General features: G+C 38.1%; 1 protein-coding gene across 3 annotated transcripts in view; it reads right to left on the bottom strand.

The window, feature by feature from the left end:
• VPS8 (VPS8 subunit of CORVET complex) overlaps positions 1–13781 on the bottom strand; it is a 361642-nt gene that overhangs the window by 45198 nt on the left and 302663 nt on the right. For all 3 annotated transcript variants that reach the window (XM_075180095.1, XM_075180094.1, XM_075180096.1), the window contains 6 exons: positions 9413–9464; positions 8710–8813; positions 7189–7270; positions 6005–6087; positions 1038–1118; positions 68–237 (listed from right to left, as the gene is read on the bottom strand). In XM_075180095.1, coding sequence (XP_075036196.1) covers positions 68–237; positions 1038–1118; positions 6005–6087; positions 7189–7270; positions 8710–8813; positions 9413–9464 — 572 coding nt within the window. The remainder of the gene's footprint in view (positions 1–67; positions 238–1037; positions 1119–6004; positions 6088–7188; positions 7271–8709; positions 8814–9412; positions 9465–13781) is intronic.

Here is a 13781-nt window from a genome sequence, read left to right on the forward strand (position 1 = left end):
AAATTCCCCACATTGTGTCCAAATGATTAGTGTCAGCAAAGGGGGCAGGTGTGGGAAATGGAGGTACCTGAACACAATGATCTCGTCAGATGCATCTTGTCTCCTCTTGTACTGTTGCATGCAAATACAGCAGTAGTCTTGTTTTGGGACAAGAGCTTTGGTAATAGAAGCCTTGAGGTTTCGCAGAGACCAGTGTAGATCCTGGTTCAGCAAGTTTGTAGTAGTTTCCAATAGAGTCTGTGTAAGAGAGTCAGAAGAGGGTGCTTGTGAAAAGATCTAATTGAAAATAATTAGATATAAATTTCACTTCTAAAAGTGCCTACATACAAATCTTAGTGCAATATATAATGTAGAGTTGACTGAAATTCAATAACATATCAGCTCATAGAAATTTATAGAGCAGAATATTTCTGATGAAAGTACCATTTTTGTTTAAGCAGTATACTGTTCTTTCTTGTGATTGTGTATGTGAGGGCAGGGCTGCGTAATGACCCAGGAGACTGAATAATACATTTGCCCACTTTTGTGGAATGTCTGGGAGACTCCCGAATTCTGGGTAAGATTTCCTGGTCTCCCGGGACATTCACCCATATCCAGCTCACTTCCTAGTGAAGTATGACTGTCAACATAGTGCTACACATGCTGAACAGCACTTTGGTGAGAGGAGACATGCCTCCCAACTTCTTCCAGGTTAGGGCAAATGTGTCAGTTGCTGGAATGTCCCCTCAAATCAGGGCTATCACATCAAAATCAGGACAATTGGGAGGTATGCAATATGAATAGTGATTCAAGGCTCCTGTCAAACTGGTGTGGAAAGACTTTGGTGTCAAAAGTACCATTATATGAAATGACATTTATACATCCAACTTGGTAACTGGTAGCCTTATTAAAGAAATGGTGAAAAACGTTAATTCTTAAAAAAATATCCCATTCATTTTAAAAGGTACAAATATACTGCATTATATAGTCATATTTGTTTTAATGCCTTTTTGCTCAATGCAGACAATGATAGTTTAGAACTCTACCACTGTATTTACCTGTTCATAGTTAAAGGTGTCCAGCATTCCTAAAACCAAGCCTTGGATTTCTCCTAACTTCCCTCTCCCATACACGGGATCCTAGAATCAGAAACAAAACAAGTAAGATAGGAGATAGATAGATAAATAAATAAAAACCTTTTGCTAGTAATGCAAATCTTCTGATTTATTAACACAAGATAAACGACATATTGGTTATGATAGTAACTTTTCCAAAATACACTTTTTTATTTGTCTCTTTATTTTCCCCATGTAAATCTATAGTGATACAAAACTGAAGAAAACTTTTAATGAACATATTTTGGGTGCATGTATAACATTTGATCTATGAATTTCCCAAGCTCTCATTGTCAACAGCAAAAAAAGGCCCTGCGACATTTTACAAAAATTAATATTTATCCTTTAAAGTCATCATCCATCTTTAGGTAACCTTATGTTATAGGCCTGTCCTGCAACATTAATTAAACATATCCTTCTTCTTTCCTTCTGCTTTTCAGCCATGTATTCAGATCAAATAATGTTGTATATAATCATTGCACAGAGTTACAACACAGATCTGATAGGATATTGAAAGGACAGCTATGTACTGTCAACAATAAACTCTGCCTAATTATATAAAAGACAAATAACCTAAAAACTCTATTAGTCTCTCTTTATAACACTACCCTACCTACGGACAGGTATATTCTCTTACTAAATGTTTCTTATACTGCTTTCATTTCACTATATGTCAACCTTTTATAATGCCACTTGCTTTAATGCCTTTGAGCAGCTAAGTATCTTGGAATATACTTTTTAATCTTGAGGACTTGTTTACATATCGCAGACTATTTGTGTTATTAGTTTTCTTTGTTCACAGTACATAAAATCTAAAAGCAAAATGTGGCTGTGCTATTAAACTTCAATGTTAAATCAAAATAGTTACATTCCCTTTTGTAATATACACATTTACTAAAAATAAAAACACATTAAAATTTATAATAAACATTTTATTTTTAATACATGTGTATATTACCAATTACAAAAGGGAATACAGCTATTTTGATTATACATTAATGTTTACTAGTGCAGCCACTTTTTGCTTTTAGATTTTATCTTTATTGGGATATTTTCACTATCGTTTGAGGCAGCAGCTGTTATCTTTTTAGGATTCATGTTAAAATTTATTTAGCACCTTTAAGGGTGTTCTTTGAGGTGTAAGTGTGTTTACAAGGTTAGTTTTTACACTCTGGGGGGGGGGGGGAATTCAGTTGACTACGTGTTACTTGTGAGAATAAGGCAGCCTGCGCACTATTACCGTTACTACGATAATTTCAACGCTGATTTTTGCTTGCAGCTCTGAGAACCGCGAGCAGAAATCCACATTAAAATTACTGTACCAACGGTAATGGTGCGCTGGCCGTGTTATTCTCATGAGTAACGCTGTCAATTAACTTCCCCCGTCTGGGTGCTACTTAACCATCTCTAGACAACATATTTTTGTATTCACAGTACATAAAGCGCAGTCCTGCTCACTCTGAGAGATCATTGTGGCTGCTCCATCTCAATGGAAAAAAAAACCAGTATCAACCACTGAATTACAATTTCTTTAACAAATTTGAAAAATGCTACATATATGGTGTTTTAAAACGTTTTCCGCTTTTTGGATTTAATTACAAATTAATTCACGCATAACATTCACACTTCGATAAAAGAGTGTAGAAAAAGTTGTATGCCAGCCCCTTCTATGCTTATGAATTCTGATTACTGTATTTTATCATATCGGCGCTAAAGGAACATGCGCCACCCCCACCTGATTCCAGTAGCTTAAAATGAAAACTAAAGCTGCAAAAAGCAGTTTGACATTAAGAGAAAATGAAGTCAATGATAAGACCAGCTAATGAGCTATCTGGGTAGCAATAAGTCTGTTCTACAGCTTATGCTGTATAATTGGCGATTTCTGTACAAAATCAGGGCTGACAGAACTCACGCTGGAACACGCTCTTCAAAGTTCAAGTTCTAAAGGCATAAAAGCAACAAAAAAAAGAATACACACCCACACGTCAAGACAACTGCAATTACACATAGTGCTAAAATAATAGTTACATTTGCCACATACATGTAAAAAAAATCAAAAAAAATCAGAGAATTTAAAACTAGTTTAAGAAAATAAAATTAACAGGAAATTGAATGAGTAAAAATATGAAGCATATTTGAATGAATATCTAAATATATTCCAGTGTAGTAAACTGAAAACAAATCTTACAACCAGTCCTTCCAAAGCATTGTATATATTTTTTCTCCTCTTTACCAGAATATTCTGGTTTAAAAATCTCCCTTACTACAGTGCTTCATATGCCCAGCATAAAATCCTATTCTACACTGACGAGCCCTAACTTAGATAAAAAGTCTGTACTGTATATAGATGGACATTCTCTCTCTGAATCAGTTTTTCCATTAAAATAGCAATTTCCAGATGTCTGATCTCACGAATAAGAGTGGAGGTGCTCTGTGTGCCCATGTGTTGATGAGCTTTTAAAACTCAGTGCTTATGCTCTCTATTTTCCTGCACAGAGTAGGCAATGTAAGCGCTCAGTCACATTAGAAGTTATATGCTCTATAAATGCTGAGTATATACTTCTTTTGTAAATTACTACTTTTATTTCTCTGAACTAATAAATTGCAGATTACTAGTTTTGAATCTACTCTATATATATGCAGAACATTATCTTATCTATTATATATTTTAATACGTTACAGAGCATCTCATACATAGAAACTATACATATCTCTGAAACTAGATCTGCCATGACCTATCATTTCATGATCGATCCGCACTTCTTAAAATAATGCACCAGGGGGTTAATGTGTAAGAGTACCTGACCACATGATACTACAGAGCTAGCATGAAATATGCATGAAATGGTGGCCCAGATTTCAAAGAGCCTTTCAGGAACATCTGCATTCTGCAGGAGAGCAGACAGCAGATATAACTTCAGCAGCAACAAGCAAGGTCTTTAACCCCCTCTTGCGCATCAATGGAGCATTAATGAATGGAGTTATTGGAGAACAATGTATGTAGAATATTATGTGTTTTTTTGAGAAACTGTTTTATGAGCAAGTTAGTAAAAGGCCAACCAACCCTAATTGGTAGAGGTCAAAACAAATTACTAACAGTGTACAATTATTGTGCATTTAGGATAAAATGATGTACATTTCCGATATTATATTATTACTCCGCAAAGGACCTCTATGACCAGACTTCCATATCAGTCCTTCACTAATCAATCCGCTCTATGTAAGAAGATATATGCAATAAATTGAAAATCACTATCATGAAAAAATGTTTTGTATTTTTAAATATAAGGCAGAACTATGAAGTCTATGGGGCATATTCAATTGATGGCGGGATCGCCGAAAATCCCGCACTCCAAAAATATTACCGTTAATACGGTAATATCTCGCTGGATTTCAGCTCGCAGCTCCCTGAGCTGCGAGCTGAAATCCAGCGAGTAAATTACCGTATTAACGGTTTTTGCGCGCAGGATTACCGTATTAACGGTAATATTTTTGGAGCGCGGGATTTTCAGCGACCCCGCCGTCAATTGAATATGCCGCTATGTTAGAAAAAAATGGAATGTTAACAATTTTATGTTGGGACTGGTGAGAATGTTTGTTAAATAAGGAGGCTTTTAATTTAATGTTGGGTATGGTGAAGAATAATTTGGTTTCTTAAATGCGGATGCTATTAATTTAATGGTGGGAGCTGATGAGGGGTGAAGTAGGTCTATTAATTAGATGGGAATGTTATTAATTTAATGTCTGAGCTGTTTGGGGGTAGCTTATTTATTAAACGTGGGTGCTGTAAATTTGATGTCGGGACTATATGGAGGGAAAGAGACATTAACTGTAAATGCTATGAATTAAATCCTGGAGCTGATGAGTGGAAGGAAGCCTGTTTTTAAACAGAAAAAGCTACTGATTTAATGTCTGCCTGGTTGTGGGGAGGGACACCTATATTCTTCACTCACTGCTCAACTTTTCAGGAGGTAAGTAATCTCTTTTCCAAACAGGACCCCAATATTCCAGGATCCATCTAAGCAGCAACAGAGCATAAGACACCAGCAGGCAGAAGACACCAACGATGCTTAACCACTGAGAGGCAGCATCTACTCCCATAACGGTGCATTGTGGGGAGGGGGGGGGGGGTCGCCAGTGTTCTGTTTCGCCCAGGACACTAAAATGTCTAATTATGGCTCTGAGAGGGTGTACAGGGCTGGAGAAGAGAACAATGTTAGGAGCTGTTGTCTTTGAGGATGACACTTCAAGAACTTGAAAATCAGATAGATGTGCAAAGTTTGACACGCTCAGGGTCACTATTGCTTATTCCCACATGAAAAGGTTTGTTATTACATAAAAAAAATATATAGAATATTCAAACCTAACATTCTTTTAAAATAGTAGAAGTAGAATCCCTGTCATTATAAAAAAAAAAAAGGCACAGGCTGTAATCACAAACTGGTAGCAAAGGACTGGGAGAAAACAGAAAAATAGAAGTAAAATGAATGGCTAGCATGACACATAGCTACTTATTAATATTGTAATAAAAAAATAAAATGTTCATTTACAGTAAAAAGTTCGCTAAAAGGGAAATATTTCAAATAGCTCACACGAGTTAGAAAAATAGGGTATTGTTTTCCCAACTACAATAAGAGTCTTCAAATGGAAAAGAAGAGCCTGGCACAAGTGTTCTTGGTACAAACTCCCACTGCCTGCATACTTTATAGCTGAATATATAGCAGCAGCAATACAATGACTGAGAGCTGACATGACGCAGAGGACCAGAATGATATTGTGAGGTTCTGGATTATATAACAGCCTATTTCATTAAAACCTACCTGATAATATCACCTTGAGGAATAAAACATAGTGAGCCCCTGCATTACACATGTTGCTCAGTTACAAGTCAGCAGAACAGGTGTACTCACCTGCAGGATCCTCTGCAGTATGGACGGAAGGGAGATGTATGCTGCCATGCTATTGAGAACCTCCATTGTCAGACTCTTTAATGCTGTAGGGACAAACACAGATAACAACCGGATACTTTTATTACAGTATACCATAGGTAAGTATGGGCCACACATGTGCAGCCCCCTAACATTCAAATAGGCTGCACATTACCCTTAATCTCAGTAATAAGTTAAAACTATATATAATAAAAAAAACAAAAAACACTAACCTGTGAAAACATATCAGCAGGCATTTTAATGTAAGATAAACAAGTGTTACAAGCTATAATAAACAAATGTGACAATTCAATGTGGCGTCTGGATGACCCGATTTTTCCCCAGCTTTTAAAACTTAGGTGTAAGGCTGGAACACACACAACACATTTCTGCAGAGAGCATTCCATCCCTCATCATGTTGTTTTAAAGTGCCCCATCGTTCACGTGTAAAAGGAAACAAAAAGACTACCACTTTCCTTAGCTTGCTTTAATGAAGCCAAAATCATGCAGTTCTTTCCCGTGGAGGAAGGAAGGAGACCATATGGTGCAAACTGCACACCCAACCATCTTTAATTTAAGATCTGCTGCTGACACTGCATGACCTCACTGTGGAGTAGGTTGCGAACAGGCGTCAACTGCTACGCGCAAAGAGTAAGATCAAGTTCGAACTTAACCTTTACTTTATTACTCACCAAACTCCACCCAATACCTCAGCTCTTATAAATATAATTTAAACACTAATGATAAAGGCTTTATTCCACATTTTTTAAATTCTTGATTGTTCGGATGGTGTTACCAGAATAGGCATCCTCCACTATACTTGAGTAATTCAAAAGTTCTAATAGTATATAGGGCAAAGTGAAAACAAGCCCTTTCACTGGTGAAAACACTGGCGCTAAAATGTGCCCCATAGTATTCGAACTAACATGCAGAAATCATCACTTTTAACACATAAAAATATAATAAAAGTATAACAAACAAGAGGCTTTCATTCTGGAGCTACCAGTTTCCTATAAAAGGTAGGGAATGTGTCATATTGGAGCAATTACGTCACAAACTGGATTTTCTTTATTTTGTTTAGTATATCTGATATGTTTTATATGAACAAGTCCTTAAACACACTAACATATGTTCATCAAGTAGAAACAGACAGGAAGGGAACTTACGCTCAGAATATAACTGGGATAAGGAGGAACATAAGAGCTTCTGTGGTGACATCATTGCTTCGAGCAGAGGAAACCACAGCGCCTGTGTATGAAAGAGAAAATCAGTCCGGTGGGATAGTGATAAGTCTGCATTTCTGCACTCGAGCAGTGTAGACTGAAACACTGTAGATCCAGAAACAGTTTGTGCTCTATACAGGATCATTAGAGTCAAGTCAAGCTTTCTGAATAATAAGCTGTAAGTGGCAAATATGTTATAAAACAATAATAGCTTTCGAAACAAACTTGTTCGGTGTTAAAATAGCGGCCAATAGGAGCCTTCTAATCCAAATTCAACGAAAACTGCAACTCTCAGTCATGATGTTAATAATGTCAATGTGATATTAATGTCAAACAAACAGCATGAGTTATCAAACAAATTCCTGACCTTTCCATGTCCTATAAAACCAGAAGAACTTAAGTACTTACTGCGCTACAAACATATTAACATCTAACATCTTTACACTACACAAGATAATAGGGCCACTAAACCCCAAAACTGAAATTCTGGGATATGATCCATGAAGGTAAAGAGGATTGTTATACTTACCATTTTTCCAAATCCACCTGGGGGACACTGCTATCTTGGGTTTGAGGTGGCGGCGCAGGAGCTGGGAACTTAATGGTTAAATATCTGACCACTAAGGTTCTCACAGTTGCGTTGGGAGAAGGGAGAAACTTCAGACTTTAGAATGTTTAGCCTTTAAGTGCCCAGCTCCTGTGCTCTCAACGCAACCCCAATATAGCAGTGCCCCCTGTTTAGTGTTCATCTGACTTTCTACTAAAGTTATTTTAAAAAGTAAAGTTTTATCTTTCCACTACACACTGCTGAAGTCCCTCCAGCTTCTTTGGACAGTGGCCTAATAGGATCTGATACAGGTCGAAAAGCTGTCACCGCAGCCATTTGAAAATATGTGACATCACTGGCCCCACTGCTGCATATGAATCAACAAGTCAACCAGGCACAACAACTGCCTATCTGTCAGCTACTGTATGACTGGTCACTTATAGAAGCAACTCCTTCCTAACATGGCAACCTACTGCAGAGTAGTGAAAGAGTATGGTACACAGTTGTAGCAAAGTAAGGAAAAACATTTAAACGTATCATCTTATCAGGGTTTACCAGTTATCTATTAAAACTCACTTGATAAACGTTTGTTAAAATATATATCTCACCAGTAGGTAGGTTGGAAGCAGCATTAATAAATACTTATTTTTCCATCATAAGTAAGCAGTCAAGTAAACTAAAAATTGCAGAATTGGATTATAAATTGAGGGGGATACAAATTTTAAAACTTTCAAGTGAATTGCAGACTGTTCTCCCAAAATGGGTTGAATAAAAGTCAACATACATTAATTTCTACCAATGTACAGTATTTGGATTTCTGACTATATCAACCAGAAAAGTGTCTTTGCTTGGGCATATTTGGAACAACTCAGAGAAGGGTCACCCTTCTCTTTAGGACACTCCAAGAATAGCTATACCTCTCTCTGCTGCAGGTTGAGTGTGTGTGATGTCCTTTCACACAATGAGATGGTTTCTGATAAAGTTTCTCTTACATCTTTTAAGACGGTTGTTTCTTTAGCAACTGGAATGGAAGAAACAAAAGTACATGAACACAGAGTACAACAAATACTTTAAGATTATTAGATTTTCCATGGAGACTGACGAGTATCTATCAACAGGACATGAGTATTTCTATTTAAATTGTCTGGTCCTATAAGTAACAAATTTCCAATTCAGTTATCCTTTAGGATAATGAAAGCTTATGTAATTTAAATACAAATACATTTTACAGCATTCCCTTTTGAGTATAATACAAACACTATTCCATGTATTACTAATATTTATATAACGCCATCATATTACACAGCGTTAAAATTCTTCTCAAATCTATTTTTTGTTGGTTTGGTCTTTTCTGCCCAAATATATGGGTAATATTTAACTATCTCTGCTGACAATATCACAGCTTCCACTTATGATTTTAAATAAACAGAATAATTATGCAGAAAAGCTAATAACTATACATTTAATTTACCAAAATAGAAAAAGGTAGATCCTACTAATAAATAGGGTATGTCTTTTGAAGTGTGATCTCTTAGTAACAGACTACTCCATCTACTGCATAGATTACTTTTTCTGCATTTTGAATCAGCATAAAAAATGTGTTGTATAGTAGAAGCTTACCTGCTGCATCAACAGAGTCTGCAGTCAGTGCTGAAAGTCTGTCCTGCAGCTTCTAAATACAAGGAAATAAACAACCTACAGTAACACAATGCTGAAACGTGTACAAATCAAAACAAATGTATTAAGTACAGTAAGTAATATCTACTAAATACAATATATGCTGATGTGCAGTGCATTACATATAAAATGCTGTTTGTAGTAGCCTGGCTTAAATTATTTTTAAATCATGACAGATACGGTCATGTATCACATTTTCTACTTTTTAGCTATTATTTTTTTCAATCATTTGTAGATTGACAACTATATATGTGAATTTTCAAATAAACTGCACCAGGTTGGTGCAAAACCCCACTGTGAATATAGGTAGCTGCCTGATCTCTTCCAAAGATGTGTCCTTTATAAGTCCTTTATATCTCTCTGCCAAGCACTTACCCATATAAACAGTGAGTAATACTGCAAAAAACAGGAACACTATGTTACACAATGGCATTTTTGTAGCTTTTAATTAACCTTTAGCATGTGTAATATACACTTACACTATCATATTTTCTAATCATAATAAATGTTCAAATATGTCTTGGGAAGATGACCTCCATGTAAAACCCCATAATTTAGAAAGAAAAATAAAGATTGTTTTTCTGAGATTCCAGTTTTCCATGCCCTTTCTTTTGAATGCAGAAACTCTTTCACACTGCCATTTACTTTTCTTCCTATGCTTTGTCTATTTCTCCATATAACTTTTTTAGACTTTTGCTGTTTGAGACTACAGCGAGATGGCTGGATGCTAAGCAACAGAGCAATGACACAAACTCATGGCAGTTCATAGCACATGTAGGAAACATTGCATTTGCATTTTCCTTGCAAATCGTTTTACATCTGCTAAGTCACTCTGTCAGTCTCTACATTGGTTGACTGTTTTTCAACGAATCAAATATAAAATTCTTCTAACATGCAAGGCCATCAACAAAACTGCAACAACATACATCTCTTCACTTGTCTCAAAATATCTCCCAACTCGACATCGCCATTCTGCACAAGATCTGTTTCTCTCTTCTACTCTCATCACTACCTCCCATTCTCGGTTACAGGAGTTTTTCGGGCTGCACACTCTTTATGGAATTCATTCCCTCGCACCACAAGACTTTCCTCTAGTCTTCAAACGTTCTCTGAAAACCCACCTCTTCAGACAAGCTTAAAATATTCCACTACCACCATCTTAATCTCCCTAGGTTACCCTATTACCACCCTCTACACAGCTAACACAAGACAACAACCCTTTGACCAACATAGTTGTGTGACCGAGCATACAGCCCACCAAATATTTTGTAACCTTTACATTCTAACTGGACAAATATTCAATTTGATGTAGCACCTACCCCTGCGTATCAAACCATCCTCCCATAAATTGTAAGCTTGCGAGCAGGGCCTTCTTACCTCTACGTATGTATTACCCAGTATTGTTTTATTACTGTTTGTTCCCAATTGTAAAGCACTACGGAATCTGCTGGCGCTATATAAATAAATGTTGATGATCATGATCATTGTCACACAGCAGTGGCAGAAATGAAAAGTGGTGCAAGATGGAGTTGTCCTTGGGCCTTGTTGTGCTGAAAACCCTTTCTGAGTACACACTTGAGGGTGGGCAGCTTAGGTATTGCAAAGAGAGTTTGTACATGGGTCTCCAAACTGCCTTTTTTTCCTACCAGTATGTAAAGGGACCAGATGTCAAAATGTTGTCCTGAGATATCTGCATCTGTTTTGAAAAGCACACAACAGTTTATAGCCCATCTTGGTAACATTGGCACACAGTGGTAGCTGAAAGGAAAAGTGGTGCAAGATGGAATTGTCCTTGGGCTCTCCCACCCATCGTTATGTTGGATCTTAAAAAGGACATGCAAACTAACAAACCACTCTAGCGCATGGAGTGCCACTTTTGTGGCTGAAGTGCTTGGTTTATTTGGGCCCCCACAAAACAAGCTAACAATGGGCTTAAGGCAGCTAACAGTGCTGTGAATTAACTCTACAGTTGCAAGATGATGTTGTCATCATCCTCAGCCTCGTCAGTGTGTACATAACCCGCACACAATATTAATTCACCCCCTCTGGAATCCACCATTACAGAAGTCTCTGTACTTTTATGTAATTGGCGATAAACGTCTTCCTTGTGGAATTTGTAGTTTATTTTGATGAACATCTTTTCCACATTTTCAGGAAGTAGTCTCCTACGCAGATCACTGACAAAGTTCCAGACTGTGCTGAAAACTCTTTGGTGATGGTTTATAAAGTAAAAAGTTTCCATTTTTGCAGATGACACTAAACTACGTAAGGTAATAAAATCAGAGCAAGATGTAGCTTCTCTACAGAGGGACATAAATAAACTGGAGGATGGGGCAGCAAAATGGAATATGAGGTTTAACATAGATAAATGTAAGGTTATGTATTCAGGGATCAAAAACAAGCATATAATCTATTAAATGGGATTAATTTAGGGGAATCTATAATGGAAAAGGATCTGGGAGTGCTCGTATACAGTAGACTTACCAATAGTGCTCAATGTCAAGCAGCAGCTGCAAGGGCAAATAAAGTATTGGCATGTATAAAAAATAGTATTTGTGTACTTACCGTAAAATCTCTTTCTCTGAACACGAGTTGGGGGACACTGTTCACCTTGGAGTATAGAGGGTGGTGTGGCAGTAATGGCACTAAAAAAGCTTGTCTAGCCTGCTCCCCTCACCTCTATGCTCCATTCACAGGAAGAGCTCAGTTTATTTACTAACCAAGTCACAAGAGAGGGCGAAAACACAACCAACAGAACACACAACAGAACTGTCAAAACAAAGGGTGGGAGCGCAGCATCCCCCAACTCGTGTTCAGAGAAAGAGATTTTACAGTAAGTACAAAAATCCTATTTTCTCGTTCACACTAGTTGGGGGACACTGCTCACTTTGGGAACGTTCCAAAGCTGCACCAAAGCTTCTTTTGAAGCAAAGACGTGAAAACGATAAAACCTGGTGAATGTATGAACAGAAAACAAATTAGCTGCCCTACACAACTGCTCAGCCGAGTCCCCATGCCGCACCGTCCAAGAAGCGCTAACCGACCTCGTGGAAAGAGCTGTCAGACCTTCAGGAGCACTCCCAAATGTACGCCTGCCGGATAGTAGCGGTGAACCATCTAGCCACCGCCTGCTTTTTGGTCGGCCAGCTACGTTTGCGATACAGGACTAGAAGACTATCAGTCTTCCGAACCAAAGCTGTACGGTCCACATAAATCCCCAAAGCTCTAACCACATCTAAAGAGACTAAGTCCTGACCAGGCGCCAGCAAATCCTGAGGAAGAACCGGCAGAACAATATCCTGACTTATTTGAAACCTTGAGACCACCTTTGGTTGAAAGGAAGGCTAAGTTCTTGGAAAATCGTCATGGAAAATCAGAAGAGGAGCCCGACATGACAGGGCTGCAAACTCCAAAACCCATCTGGCCCGAAGCAATGGCCAGCAAAAAGGTCACTTTTCATGAGAGAAGTTTTAAAAAATGTTCAAAGGGAGACTTTTGAAGCGCCGAAAGGACCAAGTCTAGGTCCCACGGAGCCACAGGCAGAACAAACGGTGGTTTTACATGAAATACAGCCTGTAGAAACATCTGCACCTCTGGTAACAGAGCAAAACATTTCTGAAAATACACCGACAACTCCGCTACCTAGACCTTAAGGAACGACAACCTCAACCCCTTGTCCAGAACCTCTTGCAGAAAAGCCAACACCCTGGCTAAACAAAAAGAATTAGTAGGCACTTTGATCCTCTCACACCAACATATATATGCTTTCCAAATGCTGTGATAAATGGTGGATGATGACGTTTTTCTCGCCTGGATCATGGTTTTAACCACTCTCTCCGAAAACCCTTTCTTTCTGAGAATCAAGAATTCAACCTCCTAGCCGTCAAAGTCAATCTATTTAGGTCCTGATGAAAGAATGGACCTTGACTGAGAAGATCCTTCCTGAGAGGCAGATACCACGGACGATCCAACGACATTCCTAGAAGATCTGAGTACCACACTCTTCTCGGCCAATCGGGTGCCAGTAGAATCACTGGAACCTTTTCGCCTCTCACTTTCTGCAAGATCCGCGGCAGCATCGGAAGTGGAGGGTAAAGGTCCACCAACTTGAAGTTCCAGTGTACCGTTGTGGTGTCCATTAAGAATGCCTAAGGGTCTCTTGACCTGGCACAATACCTGTCTACCTTCCTTTTGTGCAGCAAGGCCATCATTTCTATTTCTGGCTGACCCCATTGGAGGACTATTTGAAAAAACACCTCCGGATGGGGCGACCATTCGCCTGGGTGAAGGGCATGCCAACTTAAGTAGTCTG

The sequence above is a fragment of the Mixophyes fleayi genome, chromosome 7 (genome assembly GCF_038048845.1).
Source record: "Mixophyes fleayi isolate aMixFle1 chromosome 7, aMixFle1.hap1, whole genome shotgun sequence".
Lineage (NCBI taxonomy): Eukaryota > Metazoa > Chordata > Amphibia > Anura > Limnodynastidae > Mixophyes > Mixophyes fleayi.